General features: G+C 35.6%; 1 protein-coding gene across 3 annotated transcripts in view; it reads right to left on the bottom strand.

Moving 5' to 3' along the window:
* greb1l (GREB1 like retinoic acid receptor coactivator) overlaps positions 1 to 21858 on the bottom strand; it is a 211799-nt gene that overhangs the window by 77798 nt on the left and 112143 nt on the right. For 2 of the 3 annotated variants that reach the window (XM_039754721.1, XM_039754722.1), the window contains exons 5-9: positions 21388 to 21564; positions 14084 to 14260; positions 2257 to 2379; positions 2012 to 2143; positions 762 to 884 (exon numbers count right to left, since the gene is read on the bottom strand). In XM_039754721.1, coding sequence (XP_039610655.1) covers positions 762 to 884; positions 2012 to 2143; positions 2257 to 2379; positions 14084 to 14260; positions 21388 to 21564 — 732 coding nt within the window. Of the gene's footprint in view, positions 1 to 761; positions 885 to 2011; positions 2144 to 2256; positions 2380 to 12671; positions 13008 to 14083; positions 14261 to 21387; positions 21565 to 21858 lie in introns of those variants that run through there. The other variant, XM_039754723.1, reaches the window with a different exon arrangement.

The raw sequence follows: 21858 nt of genomic DNA, 5'->3' as shown, positions 1-21858 counted from the left end.
ATAAATTACCATTAAACATCACAGATTATTAGTGTGAAGACCAATGATCATTTGTGAAGTCATGAAGGGAGCAAAAGCCATTATCTGAAGATATGGGCAACAGGATGTCATGTTTGTCCATGAGTAATCTTAAACTTCACTGGATTATGCCAAAACACTTACTGTGTGTACTTAAGAGCAAACATAATACCACTCCACAAATGGGCACTCAAATGTTGGCTTGCTGTAAAATTACATTTTTTGGGTGGAAGTCCCTGCCTCTAAAATATCATAGCTTGTGTTTTTGTTCCTATAGTTAGCTAAATATATACATTAAATAACAATGAATTCTCAAAATTATTTATTATAACTCAAGAGTTTCAGGGGGCTCTCATCACACTCAGGAGCAAAGCAAAACTATAGATGGGGCACCAATCCCACTACAGAAAATATATACCTGTACAGTACATATGCAAACGTATATAAATTGAGCATATCTTAGCATAATACTAAACAGCTCACAGACCAAATTTAATTATTGTTACCTGCCCACAGAACACTGGAACAAACCAGCTACCTTATTAACACCCCTTTAACTAGTGGCTTGAGGCTAAACAACAAAAAGTAAGTCTCTGGATACACCAAGCACCTGAAAATAACTTTCTCAAGTCCTTAAGCAAACTTAAGAGACATAACCTATAGATCAGAAGAAAAAGTGTTATTATAAAAATTGCAATTGCTTTTTTAAACTACACAGAGAGAAGACGAAAGGATGGGATTACCTGTCTCTGAAGCAAAGTAACCTGAACACAAAGAAGATGTATGCACAGAAGAGTGAAAGGATTGCGGAGAGCTGAAAATAACGCTTTTTCCAGTGCTCCCATTAGCTATGCCATCAGGGGGAGCTAAACAATAAAAGCAAAAATAATAAAACAAATTGCAAAGGGGGCTAATTGTCACAAACTAATCCAAACATTACATAGAACTGAAAGTGGTTACTTTCAATGCATACAATTAAGGCTACAATTTCACATAGTAAAAGTAGACAATGTATTATACTAAATTTGCTATTTACATGCTGTATATACAAAAAGGGCATTAAAACAATATTGCATAACATAGATGAAGATTAAAAGGAACCTTAAATCTACAGTATATGACAAGGTTAATAATGTATACATATGTGAGACTGAAGTTGGTGAAATGCAACGGCACTCAGAAACTGGTGCTGCAATACAAGTCAAGTCCTTGGACAAAACTTTCAGTTTGACAATTACGTTACATCTCTGTCCTCAAGGTTAATTGTAAGAACTGGTTGGTGATGGTAAAAAATTAGATTCTAAGTACAAGGAGGCAAAATTAGATTCCTAAACATGATTAAAAGGCTTAGATTTTAAAGATTCTAATAATCTGTGATTATATCAGAGCAATTTATGTTTCACATTGAGAAGAAGCAACTCAGGCAATTTTAACATCTAGAAAGCATGTTCCAAAGGTATTTCCTAGAAGACCATTACTTTTCATAGAAGACTAGGAGGAGACCCATGATACAGTAAACTATACATCTAAAATAAAGCAACTTGGGGATTCTCCACAAGATGTCAGAGTCTACTGGTTAGATAGGGAAGTCTCATTAGACATTCTCAGCTTATTATTGCCAAGACTATCACCAAAAAAGCAAGAGAAAATTTACATGAGTCTGAGTTCCAGTAGGCAAATAACTGAAATTTAAAGTATACATTGGAAAAATCACCTCTGACACATAGTAATTGCAAAAGAAAAATGTATTCATGATTAAGTCTTCTATTAATATTCAGTTGAAACATTGCTCAAAATGAATAAAAATAACTACCTTACAAGATATTTGTCTCAGTTAAAATAAATAACTTAAACATAAATTGGCCACCACGGAAACTTTTTCAAAATGTTTTATAATCTACAAGTTATTTAACTTTATAAACTCTAGCTATAAACCATGCATTATTTAAATAGTGAAAAACATGTTATTGTGGTAGAAAAAAGTAATACCAACCTGCTGCTAGATTCTTAGACACTGTCTGCATGGAGAGTGCAATAGGCTTTACCAGGTTCTTGTCCCTGGAGAGGTCCTGGCTACCAAATAGGCTGCCCATAGAAGATGTCAATGTTCGACTACATGGGTAATCTGTCAAAGAGAGGGCCTTTTCTGTTAAATTAACGTAACTAGATTTACTTTTAAAAATTAATAAGAGTCAATTTTAAGTTCACAGGTAATTTTTAAGAAATCATTTTCCATACCAGTCTGTGCAGATGTTGTGCTATATTCATTACTTGGTCCACTATCTGGATTCACAGTAGGGGACGTAGAAGAACTTGGTTTGACAGACAGCTGACTGGGAACCAGCTGTCTTGTTTTGCATTCTAGAGTAGAAGGAAAAATAAGAAAATCTTACCTGATTAAAAATGTATAATATTCCGTGTATTTTCAGAAATATTTTTAATATTCATTGCATCACATTCACATTTTACTTATCTGCTGAACAACTATAACGCTTATTATAAAGTATATGCTAGACAATAACTTCCTTTATAGAAGGACTACAAAATAATTTAAAGTAATTTCAAAAATTTCTACTCTGTGCTCTTTTGTCAAACACCCCTCTTTGCCACTGCCCTAAATGGGCAACTTGTGCTTGGCTACATCTCTCTCTCTTTTTAGGTTGGAGACACCAACCACAAAGTGGCTTTGTGATGTAAACATAATATCTTTCTTTATAGCTCCTTTAAATGTCATTTAACACTTTCCCTGTATTAAAATGTAAACCAGATAAAAGGATAGAAGAAGAGATACTGCAGTGGTCTTAGACCGTTGAGGATAAAATTCATCATAAGGCATTTTAGAAGAGCAAATGCATGCATTAGTTTTTCTTGATCTTTTTCCCACTGAGACCTTCCTTTGGTGTTAGTACAAACAACACAATATCCATTTATGGCATGTTTGGCAGGTCAGAACTTTAACTGAAAGTGAATATATCATTTACCTCTGCACACAAAGTTGCACAAACAAGCGAAGATTAAGTGTCTGGGTATATAACAGGAGGCTTTCCCTACCTCTGTTTCCTATTCATCGATGTTAAGTTTTGTCTGGGCTCAAAATTGAAATGAAATGGCGGCAACAATGTTATGTCCCTTCTAAAATGCTATCCTGTTAACAGTGAGCAGCTCCAGACTCTAGGGTATTGACATACAGTAATACAACAGAAACACCAAAACACCAACAAGTTACCTAGTTATTTAAATTACTATATACAGTTATTCAAATCATAACTGCACATTGAGGAACCACTGCAGGAATGCAAATTGTATTACATTTGAAAAAAAGAACATTTGGAAATTAATTGTGCTGACTGTACATTTAAAGCTAAATCATTTTCTAAATTGTATGAAGAGAATAATTTAGATTATAAATAAACTTAATCCACAGCTGTCTGTATTCATTTCTAGCAGCAACGGTTCAAAAGAAGGTTCACATTATTTAATCACTGCATCCTTCTGAATATCTGTGGTGCTTTATATGGATTATGAAATCTTCATTTATAATTTATATATAACACAGAGGAAAATAAACAGTAGAATCTTGAGTAATTTATTAGAATTCAATGTTTAACTTGGTTTTCTTAGCGTTCTATGCTTTTTGTGCCTTAGCAGTATTAAAAGTTAAGCTAAGGGGTATTATTCTCAAATATTCAATTATTTTGACCTTTACTATCTGTGAATTTTATGTTTATGAGATGATAAGTGCAGACAAGAAAATAATAATATTTTAGACAGCTTGTATACTCCCAGTGAAATAAAAATGTCTCATGGAAGCCAAATTTTCAGTTTTGTGTGGGTTCTGAAAACCAAACACAAACTAGCCGTATGCACTGTGGTAACACAGTCCCACCTGTATCTGCTGCAGTTAATACCTAAACCCACCCATACCCGCGGAGGTTTGTAGAAATTAATTCACCCTACATACACAGTAGATTTACATTTTCTGATTCTGTACAGACTCTGGCTGTTAGTTGTTACTTAATAAAAAACAAAATAACAGTTCCCTGTAAAATATAACTTTTTTTATCAAAACCCAGATACTGTCTGTATGGACTTTGTAATAAAAGTTCTAATGGGTTATAATTCCTCACATATTAGGATTGGCTGATGACCATATGATGTGATGAGTTAGTGTGTGCCATGTAGACTGGAATCCCATTTAGAACAGCTTTTTGTGAGGTGCCTATTATTGTGATATTTTCTTTTGCACTATGCACACATCTACAAGAGAAAATGGGCGGATATGAAGAAAATAGAAACAAATATGAAATAATGACTACACAGGCTCCCTTTCAAAAAGAACCCTTATCATGCCAAACAAATAAAAATGTTTAGGAATGCATCCCTCAAAAATTGGCAAATACCTAGTTCATCCTATAAACATGCATAGAGCATTGTATATACGGTATTTAACTTCACTTCAATGTAACATGGATACAGTATTTACTCATTACATGAAATGGTTTAAGAATAAGTTTGTAATTTTTCAAGTTAAACTTACTTCTTTATAATCATGGTATATATTAGTTGGCCACATTAAATTGTGGAGTTTAATGAAGCATATTTATAAATATAAAAAATAACTAGCCTGGTCTTGCATTTTATAATGAAGCTTATGGATACCAGGGTCCATTTATAAAGAAAAGCATTAAAACTTACATAAATATGTGTATTTTTCAAGCCAAAAAAAGTTGTCATGTATTGACCAGCATCTTAAGATTACACATACATTTAAAAACTTTATTATCAAATTATTACCAAAATATTGGTTCTTATGATATCCCCACTTCAGAACATAGATGTTTTTTTGTTACAATTACAAAAAAAGAAAAAAAATTAAACCACCTGCTGTATTTGGTCTCTTTACTATAGTCAATGTCAGCAGCAACACAAGTAAGGCAGTTACTTTTTAGAGTGGATGTTATTCCTTCAGATATATATGTTTGCTTTTGAACTGTTGGAAGAAACTGGAGTCTCTAAATGAAAACACTGAAATACCTGGGGAATGTTCAATCAAGGTTCTACAATTACTCTAAACAGATGTAAAAATCACTACTCATTTCAAAAGATGTGGTAAAATTGTGCAACATGTTTGTACATTAGCCTTTAAAAAAACAGCTTTCAGTGTTTCATGAGGATATAAAGTTAGGTATGTTGTCCATCAGCGCTCAGTACTGGGACTCCTACTGTTTTCACATTATTTTTTACAGTTCAAAAATATAATATTCTGTTTCATTCATATGCCGATGCCACTCAGCTAAATCTAACAATAAGAGTTTGAGACTCTATTCTAATATTTTGTAAGTAACTGCTTCCAATTAACTAAAACAATGAATAACCATGATGTACTAATATGTAATTATAAAACTATACTTGAATTGTATAGAAAGTAACAAGGTGCTGTCACATTTTAACTCTGTTTAAAATTAGTTTTGTAGAATAAGCTCACAATTTAAATGTTAAACCCCTATGACACTAATCTATCCTTTTGGACTTATTACACTGCACTATCCATGATCTGCTTTATACTGCAAAAGTTTATCATCAATTTAAAAATCCTGCACATTCATAGAACCTAGTTAGCTTGTTCTGTTGTCATTCTTACATTCACACACAAATTCACACTCACTCATATAGGGCCAATTGCAACAAACCAATTAACCTAACACAAGGAATAAGGGAGGGAAATTGGAATAGCCAACATAGACATGGGGAAAGCTGCCCAAAGCAGGATTCAAATGCAAAAATCAAATGCTAAAAGGAAGCAGTGCTAAATGTTCCCCAACCATTACACCTCCTTCTAATGTATTCTAATGTGTATATAGTACCCCTCTTCACTTAACAAACCTTATTAATTCCCACATTCTAGAATTTACTTTGTGAATGGAATACGGAAATTTCCTAAAAATTTCAAGGGGAACAAAACTTTCTCCAGTAAATGCACACCTTTAGCTATGGGAACCCTAGATTGTGGAATTATCTGGAATAGTGTAAAGAACTCGTCATTTGTCTCAGCATTTAAACGCGGGATATAAAATTACTATTTCAGTCAATTCACACCATTACTAGAGTTGCCGAGTGAACTGTAATTTCAGTTATTATTGTAGGTATTTTCCAAAAGTGATTTACAGAGTGATTAGAGCAGATTTTAATATAGGACCAGACCATCTATTTTTCCTACATTTTTATAGTTTGTACTGTTGTGAATTTCAACATGTGGCATATAAAATTGCAGAACAGAAGGTAGGAGGAGGAACTTAAGTTGGCCTAGGTACACAGTGTTCTGTTTGTGGATTTAGTTTGTAGCATAAACATATTGTTCAAATATGCTACATACTAAGTTTGTGCACACTGATATTATTTTGGGATGGTACTTAAAAATAAAGTAATGCAGTTTAATAGAATTATTTTATCTGGGTACTATCTTTGTTTATATTTTCATTATTGCATTAATGTAACTGTACAAAAACACAACATATAGGCAACGATAATGAACTTTAAACACTGATGCAGTTAAGCTGAACATTATTCACAACAAAGAAAAAAAGAAAAGTGAACAGATGCCAGCTTCTGCAGAAAAAGCAGTGAGTCAACCGAATTTAATACAAAACTGAATAAAAATGTCAAGGATATATTAGAAATAGCGTGTTTGACACGACTGCCGAAGACTGGCCTACATATATTGAAAGGGTGGAACTTTTTGCAGTCAATGACACTCAGAATGAAGAAAAAGGTAGCGCTGCTACTAATTGCCATGGGTGCCAAAACATACTGTTTACTCCACAGCCTTCTAGCACCTTAGAAACTATCTTTGAAAACATTCACAAACATCAATGATATTCTTCAAAATCATTGAATCTGTAACCTCTAGTAATTGTGGGGAGATTTTGTTTTCATAAACAAAACCAGCCAAGAGGAGAAAGTATAACCAAATATACTGCGGAATTAAGGAGATTAGCTGAGCACTACCAGTTTGCCTCTGGACTTTTGATGCATTGCGAGACAGGCTAGTTAGGACATGCACTGTGAAAGCATACAGAAATGGTTGCTTTCTGAAAGAGACCTGACACTGGAGCAAGCACAGCATATTGCAGTTTCAATGGGAATTGCTGTAAAAGATGCATCTGAACTGCAACAAAAAGAACTTGAGTGTGCTATGAATAAAATGTCAGAGAAACAAAGCAGCAAATATGCATGTTTTCGCTGTGGTAGAGTGTCACGCAAGTCAGATGACTGTTGGTTTAAGCAAAAAACACAGAAAAAGTCTCAAACGTGGTCATATTGAGTGTATGTACAAGGTAGCCAAAACACTCACAGATAGCAAACAGAGTGCCCAGAGAGTGAAACGGAGAAAGTTAAATGTGCATTAGATGATTGGAACAGATTAGTGAGACTGACTCAGACCAAGCTGAATAGGATCTGGAATATGGAAAGGATGGTCATTTATGGCTTGAACTGTGTAGTGTTACTGAAAATGATCATGAAACCATATGGAAGTCTCCCGTAGTGTAAGGAATACAATTATAAATGGAACTGGACACAGGTTCTGCCTTATCTGTGAGTTTTGCAACAGACAACAAAAATTTGTTTTCAAAAATACCATTAAAGGAGACTGCAGTTGTACTCAAGACATACACGGGAGAAAAGCTGTCCACCAATGGAAATATTAATGTACCAGTGAGGTATCAGGGCAAAACACAGTATTTAGACCTCTATGTGGTAGAGAAGGGAGGGCCAGCCTTGTTTGGTTAGGTATGATTAAGGAAAATTAAGTTGGATTTTCCTTTAATTAAAGTACTAAACAATGTCACCTAAAGGTGTTAGCTGCAAGAACACTGCTGAAGGACTATAACAGCTACTCAAGGTAGTCACAAGAAGTTTCTGAAAAAGAAACTGTAACTTTAAGGACAATAAAGCATGTATAGAATTAAATGAAAATGCCATTCCTGAATTTCATAAACTCCACCCAGTGCCATATACTCTTTCTCCTAGAGTGGAGTTGGAATTACAGGACTTAGAATTACAGAACTTAGAACGTTAGGGGTTCTGTCAAAAGTGGAGTGGAGTGAGTGACCTACACCCATTGTTCCTGTTTTAAAAAAGAGAAAAACAGGTGTTGTCCACATATGTGGGGATGTTAAAGTTACAATTAATCCAGTACTTCACACTGTTCAATACCCCCTGCCTCGCATAGAGGATAATTTTGCTTCTCTGTCTGGAGGTGAACGCTTTACAAAGATTGATCTGCTACAAGCCTACTTACAAATGGAGAATGAAGAATCTTCTAAGAGGTTTTTCCCCATAAATACACATATGGGGTTATTTCAATATAGCTGTCTTGTTTTAAGTATTGCTACAGTACTGGCAGTCTGGAAAACAGCAATGGACCAAGTACTTCAGAAAAACCTAATAGATAGTGCTGATGTTGATAATATTCTTGTCAGAGGTATGAATGATCAAAAACGACCTGAATAATTTAAAATTAGTGTTTGACAGACTTGAGGAATATGGACTTCATGTTAATAAGTACAAATTAGAATTTTTCAAAGATAAAATTTTATATTGTGAACATATAAGTGATAAAAATGGGTTGCAAAAATCTGAACGCTGAAGCCATAATAAAAGGTCCACCTCCAGAAAATATGTCTCGGTTGCAATCACATTTAGAAGTTGTTAACTACTACCACAAATTCCTGCAAATTTTTTCTACAGTACTACACCCCTTGAACTATCTTTTACGAACAGGGTCAAAATGGAAATGGTCTAAGAGTTGTGAACAAGCCTTCCAAAAAACTAACAGAATGATAACATCGGACAAGGTACTTATACACTTTAATCCACTATGTCATAAAGGCTGCCATGTGATGCATCATCATACGGAATAGGTGCCATTCTATTACACAGACTAAAGGGTGGCAGTGAGAAACCAATTTCCTTTGCTTCACGGTCATTGACCAAGACTGAACACAATTACGCACACATTGATCAAGAAGCACCAAGTCTTGTGTGGGGAGTGAAGAAATTTCACCAGTACCCTTATAGCCAAAGATTGATATTGATGACAGTCCATCACCTTTAGTGTCAATTTTTAACCCCAAAAGGCGTGTCTGTCTGGCTACCGCAGCATGTTTACAAAGATGGCCTCTTTATCTGGGAGCCCACTTATATGATACTGAATTCAAAGGAACTCAACAACATGTTAATGCTGATACGTTATCACGTTCACCATCACAAACAGAAGAGCATATATCTGCAGATCCACTTATATTATCATAAAATTGTTGAGCAGCTGCTACAAATGCCGTCATTCCAAAGAGTGACAAGGAATGATCCAACATTATCAAGTTGTATATGATATTGTTATTAGAGCTTAGACAAAATGTAGAAAGTCTCTCTACCCAGAATTTGCTGTTAGAAAAGAAGAACAACTATTTTTTTGTTATGGGACTCTGATATATAGATCACATGTAGTGATTCCTTCAAAGTTGTGTACCATAGACACAGCATGAAGGACATTTGGTTGCTGTAAAAATGAAGACTCTGGCCCATAATTACGTATGGTGGCCTGGTATTGATAAGCAAATCTAAGACCTTAAAAAGAACTGTACAGGATGTCAGCTAGTACAGAATTCTCCTCAACAAACACCTCTGCACCCATGGGAATGGCTTTCAGCACCACGGCAATGCATACATCTTGATTTTGCAGGGCCGTTTTTGAGCTCTATGTTCATAGTTGGCCGTGGATGCACATTCTAAATGGCCAGAAGTTATTTCCATGACTCCAACAACTTCTGAAAAGACTATCTCCATACTGAGCACAATATTTTCAAGAAATGGCTTGCCAAAACAAGCTGGCAGTAATAATGCACCACAGTCCAGTTCAGTAGAATTAAAAATCTTTACAAAACAGAATGGGATTGAACATATCACATCTGCCCCTCATCATCCAGATATAAATGGTTTTAGCTGAAAGATTTATTCAAACACTGAAAAGGGCTATTGAAGCCATGAATAAAGAAGATTTGTCACTGCAACACAAGTTTGACAATTTTCTATTTGCATACGGAAATGAATTCATGCAACAACAAACACCACTCCAGCCTTAATGTGTTTTTGAATAGAAATTTAAGGTCTCACATCTATCTCATGAAAGCAGATGTACAGAGGGAGGTACAAAACAAAAAATTTAAACATATAACAAAGGTACCAGGAGTTTAAACAATAGACAAAATCTTCTAGTTTGAGATTACAGAAATAACAAGTGGCAACTAGGAAAAGTTATTTCTAGAATAGGTTCATTATTGTATATTGTTGATGTGGGAAATACCATGTGGTGAAGACCGATACGGAATGCTCAAACACAGGAAGGTTCAACTAAACTAGGTTCCCCGCAGAGTATAAATGCAAATGAACATCAACTGAACAAGCAAGCATAGATTTCCCTCAATCCTGCAATTTTCCTGGAAACCCAAGTAGTTGACCAAGAACAAGACAAGACTGAAGATCCTCTTACTTCTGAAGTTTCATCTCACATGTCTGGAAACACTGCTCCACAAAACCAACAAGAAGCAGAACAACATTATCCTGAGAGAAAGAGAAGACCTCAGGAAAAGCTGAATTTTTAATAATATGTAATGATGCATTCTCTTAGCATTGACTGTATATGTTATATTTAATGTTCGAACATGGTTTCTTTAATAAGTGTTCAACTGGTAGGAGAGAAAGTGTTGTGTTTGGGCATCTAGTTTATAGTGTAAACACATTGTTCAAATATGTTATATGCTAATTTTGTGTGCGCAGATATTCTTTTCAGACGGCACTTAAAAATGAAGTAATGTACTACAATAGAGATATTTCACCAAGTTACTATCATTGTTTATATTTTAATTATTACATTAATGTAATTGTACAAAGACACAACACACAGAATTGTTGAGTGTGTCTGTTTCAAAGGACTGTGGAAATTACTGAAAATTATTTTATTAAGTAATACTAGTAAGCTATAGTTTTTGTTTTCATCTCCTTTGATGTTAGCTGCATATATCTTTTCAAAGAGAGAGAGAGAGACACACATAGTCATAAACAGCACATGCCATTGTGGGAACATAGTGGCTGCTATGTTATATATACAGTATATACTGTATACAGTATATAGAGAGAGCAAAATATCCTGATTACAGAGCATATTGTCCCAGAGCTAGGGAGATGCTTTAAAGTCCTGGCCCTTAAAGGGCAACTAAGAGCTCCCAGAGTCCAGGACTGCTAGGGCATTTCCTTGAGTAAACAGAAGAACATTCTTGAGTTCAGAAGTGATTGTTTGACTTGGGATGGAATTCCAGTCTGCCAAAGGCTTTTTGAGTGAAGAGTCAAGTAGAAAGTGTGAAAAAACACTGAATAGGTAGGAGGAACAGAGGACAGGCTATGAAAAGACAAAAGGATACACCTAAGAAAGACCGAATGCGTAGGATAGTGGTGCATGAGGCAAGCTGACAAACCATCTCATCAGATGAAAGGGTGCAGAGGACAGGAGGCTTATTTTTTGTTTATTTGTATTTATTTTATACTTTGCCTGCCTCAGTTTAACCATCCTATACTTAATTTTGTTCATGAAAGTGTTTTCATTTATCTTATCTTTATTAGTCTAACACAATCTTTGCAAGCAATCACAACACTTTCTAAGTATAACTTTTGCAATTAACAACCACAATCTGAACACATACATATGTCATAATCGGAAGCTGTATCAGAAGCTTGTCAGCTGTATAAAGACAAACACAAAATTGCTACATCAGTATCATCTTAGCAGATATTTAGCCTGAAGACACTTTAAATGACCATGAAAAACTTAAATAAAAATGTAGATTTACAACATCTAACTATAGGCAATAATATCATGTACATTTAAAATAGCAATGTAGTAGCAGTATATATGCAAAGATGTCATGAAGCTATAAATAACTTAATCAGAACATCAAATCAAGAATTATGAAATAACTGAATGTTAATTCTAAATGAATGTCTGAATGCGGCACGGTGGCGCAGTGGGTAGCGCTGTTGCCTCGCAGTTAGGAGACCCAGGTTCACTTTCCGGGTCCTCCCCGCATGGAGTTTGCATGTTCTCCCCGTGTCTGCGTGGGTTTCCTCCGGGTGCTCCAGTTTCCTCCCACAGTCCAAAGGTTAGGTGCATTGGCGTTTCTAAATTGCTCCTAGTGTGTGCTTGGTGTGTGCCCTGCAGTGGGCTAGCGCCCTGCCCAGGGTTTGTTTCCTGCCTGTGTTGACTGGGATTGGCTCCAGCAGACCCCCGTGACCCTGTAGTTAGGATATAGTTGGTTGGATAATAGATGGATGTCTGGATATTTGACAATATTCTATGAAATGTTTCTGTAATTATGATATTTGACAATATTCTATGAAATGTTTCTGTAATTATGTGAAAATAATATATAAAGGAAAACAACATTAAAATAAAATTATCCTTTCATTGAAAATGTATGCTCAGTAAACATTTCTTAATTTGTATTCTATAAGAAGTATAGAGATCACAAATCTTATTTTACATTATAATGGATACCAGGTATGGGCTGGTGTTCGGGCCGGGATGGTTCATAGTTCCTTACCCGGCTGAAGGTCAGTTTAACGGAAGGGTGGGGGAGAACAATCCCATGGACAATTTGTTCTTCCAGTATAATAGGTGGCAGGCTTCCTGAGCTATGGTGCCTGCGTGGATACCCAAGGGGCAGGCTGGGAATTACAGTCCTGTCAGTCAACCCTACGGAGTTCCATGGGTGCTACTAGGGGGAGATGCAGGAACAGATTGTCCAGACTTTATGGAACTTCCGCCTGACCTGGAAATGCTTCCAACCTGTAGTGCAGTAACACTGGAAGTACACCCGGGTCTGGCATAAAGGAAGCCACTTGACCTCATCCAGGCAAGTCAGAGTTAGGAGAGGACCTGGACAACGCTGACCTGGAGAAGAAGAAGGAGAGGAAGAAAGAAAGAAAGCAAGAGCAAACGGGAGGTATTGTGTCTGTGCTTTGTTTGTGCATTACCTGTGAAGTTAAAATAAATTATTACTTTAACTGGGTCTTGTGTTGATGCTGGAGGATTTGGGGGCTCAGTGAAGCCTGCTAAACGTCACAGTATACATACAAATTGCTAATAAATACATTTCTTCAGTCCTATTTTTATTTTGCAAACTACAATATCTATTGTATTAGTTTATTTGAACTTGCACTGATCTTTTCTTTTAGTTAAATAGTTTACTCTTTTATGTTATGCCTCCACTCTTCAACTTCTCTTTACATTGCATTATATTTCTCTAATCTTGTACACAATACTGCAATATCTACCTTTGTTTTATTTTTTGTCTTTTCAGTAATAGTCACGTTTGCCGTATTCTTTATATTATTCTTAGCAGTGGCCCACTGTGCAATGAAACACCGTGCCTCACAGTTTTCTGCTTATCCAGTATTATACAATTTTCCTTTACTTATTATATGGTGTACTGTCATGTATCACTAGCTTTTATTCTTGCTTATTCTTTATTATACCCCCAGGTGTCTAGTTTAATTAATTGATTGATTGATTTATTGTTGTACATAAAATATTTCAAACTTCTAAACTGTACTTTTTGAACACAGTGCAGTCGTTATACATCTAATTTAAATTCCTCCTGTCTTCCTTTATTATGCTTATTACTTTGTATTCTTTTCTAACCAGAACTTTTCCCATTTCCTGACTGTTTTAACACTACACCAAACTGTACCTTCCAATTAATGTAATGAACCCAGGTCATTTCACAGTTTCTTCTTTTCAATGCTTTTATCTTTTCTAGCACTAATAAGATATAAACACCTTAATAACACAGCTTATTCTCTGCTGAATCATTTTTAATGTAACTACTTGCCTCCATCTCCTTGACTAATAAAACGAGGAATACCCTTGCATGTGCACCTACAGAAGCACAGACTATAAATGTTTGTATGTTTTATGAAACATAGTCACTATAGTAATCATTCAGCCTGTTACCTTTCCAGCAGATGAGAGGCCCTTTACACAAAGCTCCCTGTGAATTTTTCACAAGGTAATACTTTAAGTGCTTCTGCTTCTTTGGTTGAGTGGCCAGCTTAAGGTTGATGTGGTTGGAAAACTCAGTAAAGTAACGAAATCCCTTCTCCCCACAGCCTATACAATTTCCTGAAAATCCTGTAAAAAATAAATGTACAATATGTATCATTACAGCGATAAAATATGCTTTTATTACACTTACTACAAATTAAAAAAAACTAAACTCTCCATTGCTTTTACTTCCTACTCCAATATACGGTCACTCAGAGGCTGTCCTATATCATAAGAAACATAGCAAGAACTAACCCTAGACAAAGCACAATAGCACACATACTTGGCATATTTATCATTATATTTTCTAATGTGGTTGTCTCTGCAAGGAAACTCAAACATCTGGCGAAAGCCATCAGCATTCCTAGGAATTAAATGAACATCTCAGTAGCAGTGAAGAAGCAGTGTTAACTACTTTTTCACCATATACTCTTTAGTAAAAACAGTTACTGAAAAAAGAAACTTGAGAAAATAAAATATGCAACTTTTAATGATGTTAGAAGCTAGAAATTACTATATCTAACAGAATCTATATGCACTCTGTGATGAGTAATCAAAGTAATCATGAAGGGGAAACACCCATCCTACCACCCTTTGTAAAATTAATTATGATAGCCATGTCCACTCTAGATGTAAAATCTGGAAAGATCATCAGAAATTATGAACATACCCTACTGAATTTGCTATAAGACCATATTTGAAGTATTATCTAAAGAAGTAAGTTATAACAGTTATTTTTAGACAGATGCCCTTCCAGATTGCAACTGAAACTATTAACAATAACAATAAGGTATTTACACACAAACATTCAGGAAGATTATGGTAGAATTTTTCTCAATTGTTTTGGCATAATTCTAGATAGATTTGTCAATTTATGCTTGTGAAACAATATGTGTAACTTCCAAACCATTAGGTCACTTGTACATAAAAGAAAAAATATTCTCATTCTTTCCCACAAATGGCAAATGTTCAGTACATGCATGGAAATGATTAAGTACAATTGTTCACATTTAGACAAATGATCTTTTTTATGCGTTGTTGATCAAAATTAATTTCTGTAGCTTCTCAGCCAGGGCTGTAGAGTCAGAGTCAGATTTGGAAGCAATTATTGAGTTACTGGAGTTGGTGTCAGAGTCTGTAAAAATGTACTAAACGTAAATGGTAATAGTATGTTACAATTTTAATTTTCATATATACTAATTTGATTAAACTATTTTTTCTTTTAAGGATATGTTTTAAGTCACATTGAAAGGTGAATTCTAGTTCTCTTCAAATTTTAGGGTATTACATATTTATGGTAGTTTAAATCTATCATGCAAATTCTCAATGGCAAATACAGGTCTAACAAAGTCAGAAAATGGCACTTATACTGTTCATCCAAAGATGCTGCACTTGAGATAGAGATCAATATCAATATTCCATCTACTTCAGAGCTTAAAAAAGATCAAAAATCTCCTTGAAGACAAACACAACTGTCAAGATTATTTACTACTGACAAAACTGCAATAACAGTGACATCACTTGAGATCAGAAATCGCATCATTGAAATGGTGATGAAAAATAGCGTACCTCTATCTTGTTTTTTATAATCAGCCTTTTTAGGCATAAATGGAGAAATGGCTAGAAAACTCTAGTTTTTTCTGGAAAGAGAAAAGTATCAAGAAACTGGTAATTGAATTGGACAAATATAAGAAAGAAAAATGTCTGAAGTGAGATTTTGTCTTTATAAAAACTGATGCATGCACACATCACAGAGTCAGCTATTTTGCCATTAATGTTGCATTTGTTTATGAGCACATCAATGATAACTCAAACACTGGTGGTAAAGGACACCCAGGAAAATCACACCAGCAGATATATTCAGAAGTTAGCGGAAAACGTTTTAGGTGATTTGACATTAAAAATAATAGATATAATGAAGTGTAACAAATGATGCTTCAAATATGTTAAGCAAAATTGAGAAAATGAATAAAGCTAATGAAGAGACTATCCAAATGATGGAAGTTGATCACTTTTCCATAAGCAATCCATAAACAGGAGAGGGGGTGAAGTTTAGATGATATTGTTGAAGAAGCATGCAAGCTATTTCCACTTCAACATATGTTTTATGCTGTATACAAACTGTAACTAGCAAAAAGAGATGGGTTGAAAGATCATCACTTAGCTACTCTCATTAGAAAGTTGAGGCAAGTAGAGACTGCAGCCAAAATTCATAATAAAATGCTATTCTGCAGAGGTGTACTCGAAAAGGAGCCATTTTGGATCAAAGAAAACACAGTGGAAGCACTTATTTAATGATCAAGCATTTATCTGAAGTGAAATTCTTTGTTGAAGTTCTGTATAACAAAACTTTTTCAACAACTAAAAGCCAGTGGGCACAAGTGACACAATAAGAAAGTTTTTCACCTTTTTAATGTTACCAAGAAGTTGCAATCTGAAGATTTAACACCTGGTAGGTTTGTTGGACTAGAAAAGCTTGATATATTGCCTGATCAAAAGTGAAGAATTAATTGCTGATGGCACTGCATCTCCAATGAAAAAACACTGGGTCACTTGCTGGATAATCAAATCCTATTAGCTTTGATTTACATTGATCCTATTAGCCACCCATCCAAATCAGTGCTGAAAGACTGTTTTCTGCAGAAAAATTAATCAACTAAGATTTAAGGGTTTCTATTAAGGAGGACCTGGCAAAAGGAGTTTATTTCTAAGAACAAGATGTTACTACATTTTGGATTTGGAGTTTTGCTTTAAACTCTGTTCTACAGATACAATGTGTATTTAATTAATTTTGTACAGATAAACTTTTTTATCTCCAAAAAATAATTTTTATTCCAATTAAATGGAATATTGCTTGTTCCATTTACTTAAGTATTACATTCAAACAAAACACTACTTCAATCTTAAACAAAAAAGGATATATACCTAAATTAGACTATTTGCTTTAAAATAATCATTCCTTAAATTGCTTTAAGTTTTAATTTTTATTTTATAATTTGAATTCTTTGTAGCATGTAAAATATATTTAAGATTTCTGAACTAGTATAGGTAGATTATCCTAATATTCTTTTTTTTTTATATCCTTTAACATGATAGCCTTTTATAAAAATATAACCTTTTATAACTTTGTAAGTTTTGTCTTATGTTTAATGATACTTATTCTTTGTAACTTCTATAATAAATTATACAAAAAAGCCAAAATGGCATAGCTACATCCTTTAAGTCTCTGATTTCAACAGCAGAAGGTTTTGTCCTGTAAAATTTCACTTTTGATCTCACCGAGTCTGATAGCATTATTTTCTATTAACTGTGTTGCAGATTTGTTGATCTTGCTGAGATGTAAAAAGACCTCTTCTGCCACCAGTATGAGGTGGTCATCTCATTCTGTATTCGGAATTCACAAACTGAACAAACTACATGTACTGTACTGTGGGATACATGGATTTCTTAACGAATGTCTTTTAAACATGCAGTACACTATTGTAACTATCACTAGATATATTGCTAAAACTGAAACAGCATAAAGAATTACAGTATTGATTTACATCCTACATTACCTCTTTTTTTATATGCTACACCGATCCCTCTCCCACTTGGACAGAAGCAGTGGTGCTGCAAGAATTATGTTTCTGGACTTCTCTAGCGCCTTCAACACCATTCAACCTCTGCTCCTTAGGGACAAGCTGACAGAGATGGGAGTATATTCATACCTGGTGGCATGGATCGTGGAATATCTTACAGACAGACTTCAGTATGTGCATCTCGGGAACTGCAGGTCTGACATTGTGGTCAGCAACAGAGGAGCGCCTCAGGGTACTGTACTTTCTCCGGCACTGTTCAGCCTATATACATCGGACTTCCAATACAACTCGGAGTCCTGAAACGTGCAGAAGTTCGCTGGCAACACTGCTATCATGGGCTGCATCAGGAGTGGGCAGGAGGAGGAGTATATGAGCCTAATTCAAACCACTTACACCTGAACACCAGCAAAACCGTGAAGCTGGTGGGGGATTTTAGGAGACCCAGGCCCCTCCTGGACCAGTGATTATCAGAGGTGACTGTGGGTGACTGAGGGTACAGACCTATAAATACCTGGGAGTGCAGCTGGATGATAAATTGGACTGGACTGCCAATACTGATGCTCTGTGCAAGAGAGGACAGTGCCGACTATAATTCCTTAGAAGACTGGCATCCTTCAACATCTGCAATAAGATGCTGCAGATGTTCTATCAGATGGTTGTGGCGAGTGCCCTCTTCTTCGTGATGGTATGTTGGGGAGGCAGCACAAAGAAGAAGGACGCCTCACGCCTGGACAAACTGGTGAAGGCAGGCTCTATTGTAGGCATGGAGCTGGACAGTTTGACATCCGTGGCAGAGCGACAGGCACTGAGCAGGCTCCTGTCAATCATGGAGAATCCACTGCATCCACTGAACAGGATAATCTCCAGACAGAGGAGCAGCTTCAGCAACAGATTGCTGTCACTGTCCTGCTCCAATGACAGACTGAGTAGATCGTTCCTCCCCCACACTATGCGACTCTTCAATTCCACCCGGGGGCGGGGTAAACATTAACATTATACAAAGTTATTGTTTGTTTTACCTGCATTTTTATCACTCTTTAATTTAATATTGTTTTTCATCAGTATGCTGCTGCGGGAGTATGTGAATTTCCCATTAGGGTTAATAAAGTGTCTGTCTGTCTGTCTGTCTGTCTGTCTGTCTATCTATCTATCTATCTATCTATCTATCTACCATCTTCTGCCATTGTAAAGTCATGCTCCACAAATGTGGCCCGTCTTTCATCAGGGACAGCTCTGTTACTTTGCACTCTTCTAGCTCTTCCTTTATCTTATTGTTATCCCTCATACCACTGCCATGCATCTGTATGCATTTTCCTCCTCCACAATCAATCTGTTGCCCAAATTCAATTTTTGCCTGTGCAGGTTCCTCCATGTTGAAAAATAATACAAATTCAGCAGACATTCAGTCTCTATAGATGTGTTTGGCAATATTCACACTCATGAATTCCAACTGAGAGCTAACTTCACAAAAAGTGTCACTGGTTGATCTAAGATGTGAAAACCTTTGTTTGTAAAGTTTATATTCCACCTAGGGAACAATTTATCATTTTACGAGTCATTACAACAAAGGAATATAGGACTGACAGATATTGACAATAGGATGGATTTTTGTAGATGGTATGACTTACACAATGAGAAAAATTATTACATGTTTTGAAGTGTAAAACTATTCAACTGAGAAGCAACACAATGCAAAGACAAACTCAATTGATAATAGTTCAAATTCTGGATGACTGTACTTGTATATGGGCGGCACGGTGGCGAAGTGGTAGCGCTGCTGCCTCGCAGTTAGGAGACCCAGGTTCGCTTCCCGGGTCCTCCCTGTGTGGAGTTTGCATGTTCTCCCTGTGTCTGCGTGGGTTACCACCAGGCACTCCGGTTTCCTCCCACAGTCCAAAGATATGCTGGTTAGGTGGACTGGTGATTCTAAATTGGCCCTAGTGTGTGCTGGGTGTGTAAGTGTCCTGCGGTGGGTTGGCACCCTGCCAGGATTGGTTCCTGCCTTGTGCCCTGTGTTGGCTGGGATTGGCTCCAGCAGACCCCTGTGTTTGGATTCAGCAGGTTGGAAAATGGATGTACTTGTATATTTATCAAATATACTAAAGCATTTACAATTTGTAAAAAAGAATGAGAAATGCAATTGTGTTGTAGCCAAATAACCATGACTTGTGGAGAAATTCACATGTTGTTTTGAGAGCTTAAAAGTATCTTTAGAGAATTGATCGACAGCAACTGAAAAATAATAGAAATGAAAATGTGAGTGCTTTCTTCTACCAACGATGTTTACATACTGCAATGTGGAACCTGGCAATGTTCAAACTAGTGACTGTAGCCTTAACAGCAATCAGTTTGTTAAAAAAAATATCAGTGGCAGAGTGAAACTATACAAATTTTGTAATTCAGAATTTGGACATAAAGAGTGTACTTTCAGAGCACACTACCATTTTTGCTATAAGTCTAAATATTTTAACTGCTATGTTTTAAACAATGATGAGAGTACATTTTACTTTGGTGACAATTACTTTTTCACTGTAGGAATTGCCTTTGGCAACTTAATTACAGTGTTTTGCTATACCATGTAAATAATTTTGACAAATGTGCTCACAGTAATGAGAATGTTAACAATGTTCCTGGATTTATGCCAAAACAACTGAAAGCTATTATCTGTTTTAAAAGACAGAGTGATGGACATGTTATGAAAATGTGGTTAATTAGTATTATCTTTAGACACAATTAAAATGACATTATAATGCTAACCTATTTGTTATGACAAACACAGGATCCCTGGGTATCAGAATAATCCTCCATGGAAGAAGTTCTAAGGATAATGGTTAATGCATTGAAAAAAGAAGTGACAGAAATTCAGACAGAGAAAAAATAAACTGCATAAAATGATACCATGAATAACTAAGAACCCAGGGCAATGTGGTGGCATAGCTCAAATGTTAAGACCCCAAACTACATATTTGTAAAACCAAATGTTTCCACTACCTAACTGTAAATGTAAATAACATAACCAGTTGTCACTAAAGTAAATATGAGTGAATATGTATGTCAAAAAGTTGTACATTCTTTTGGGGTGATATATTTACCTTACAATTGACAAGACCAATGTAATAATTTCTTTACTGAAATTGTTTTATCCAGTGCTGGGTTGCAGGACACACAACATGTCATTTCAGTATTGGACACTACCTTGTATATACAGTAGATCTGTAACACTAAAGAAACTAATTTAAATATGCTGAAATAGATTAAGAGGGTCTAAAAATGATTGAAGGATGATGTTAAAGCAAACAGCTCCTCACAATAATTTGCAATCAGTCATATTTGACCTTTAACGTTCAGAGCATTTTAAAAGATGCCACAATGCTGGTGACAAAGTCTATTCATAATTTCAAGCTATAGTTTGAGAAACTGTATATTCCCCTGTGCTTACTTCAGTATTACATGCTGTTCAGTGACAAATCTGAATGTTGTCTGTCACTTTGCTCCATGAGAAAATGGAAGGTGTAACTGTACAAATTCAGAAAATTAAGATGAGCTATTCCACCCCCATCCCCAATGTTTTAATGCTATCACCAAACAGATTGCATAAAATACAAGTGAACTGCATCTACAGTAACGGCTCACCTAAAAGTGCATTTTTTCCATTGCCATCTGGCAAAAACCTCTTGTCTACTGCACAGACTAGAATGTGCTCAGGGATGTTTGGTGACTTTGCACCAACCAACTCAAACCCTGCAGGAACCTCAATCTGCTCCAGGCTAACAGACACTAGTCGCAAATCCTTTCCCGCTTGGCAGAAGCCTATAGAAAGAAAACAATAAAAGGGAACATAATGGAAAAATAATTTTAAAGGTAGTTGTTTTCAAAGATTTTCCATTAGATCTACAACTGAGTTTCCAGAATAAAGTATTATCCTCAATAAGACAGAAAATTTTAACTATTCCAATTTCCATTACAATTTTATCTTAATTTACACCTTGTGTATCATATTCTCAGCGAACAAATGCCGCTGTATGACAAAACACACACAAGAAAATGTGTAGCATAAATGATTTAATTGTCTTAAAATACCAAATGTCTTGGTGACTGAAACAC

The sequence above is a fragment of the Polypterus senegalus genome, chromosome 5, assembly GCF_016835505.1.
Source record: "Polypterus senegalus isolate Bchr_013 chromosome 5, ASM1683550v1, whole genome shotgun sequence".
NCBI classification, from domain to species: Eukaryota; Metazoa; Chordata; class Cladistia; order Polypteriformes; family Polypteridae; genus Polypterus; species Polypterus senegalus.
This window is presented reverse-complemented; position numbering and strand designations above follow the sequence as displayed.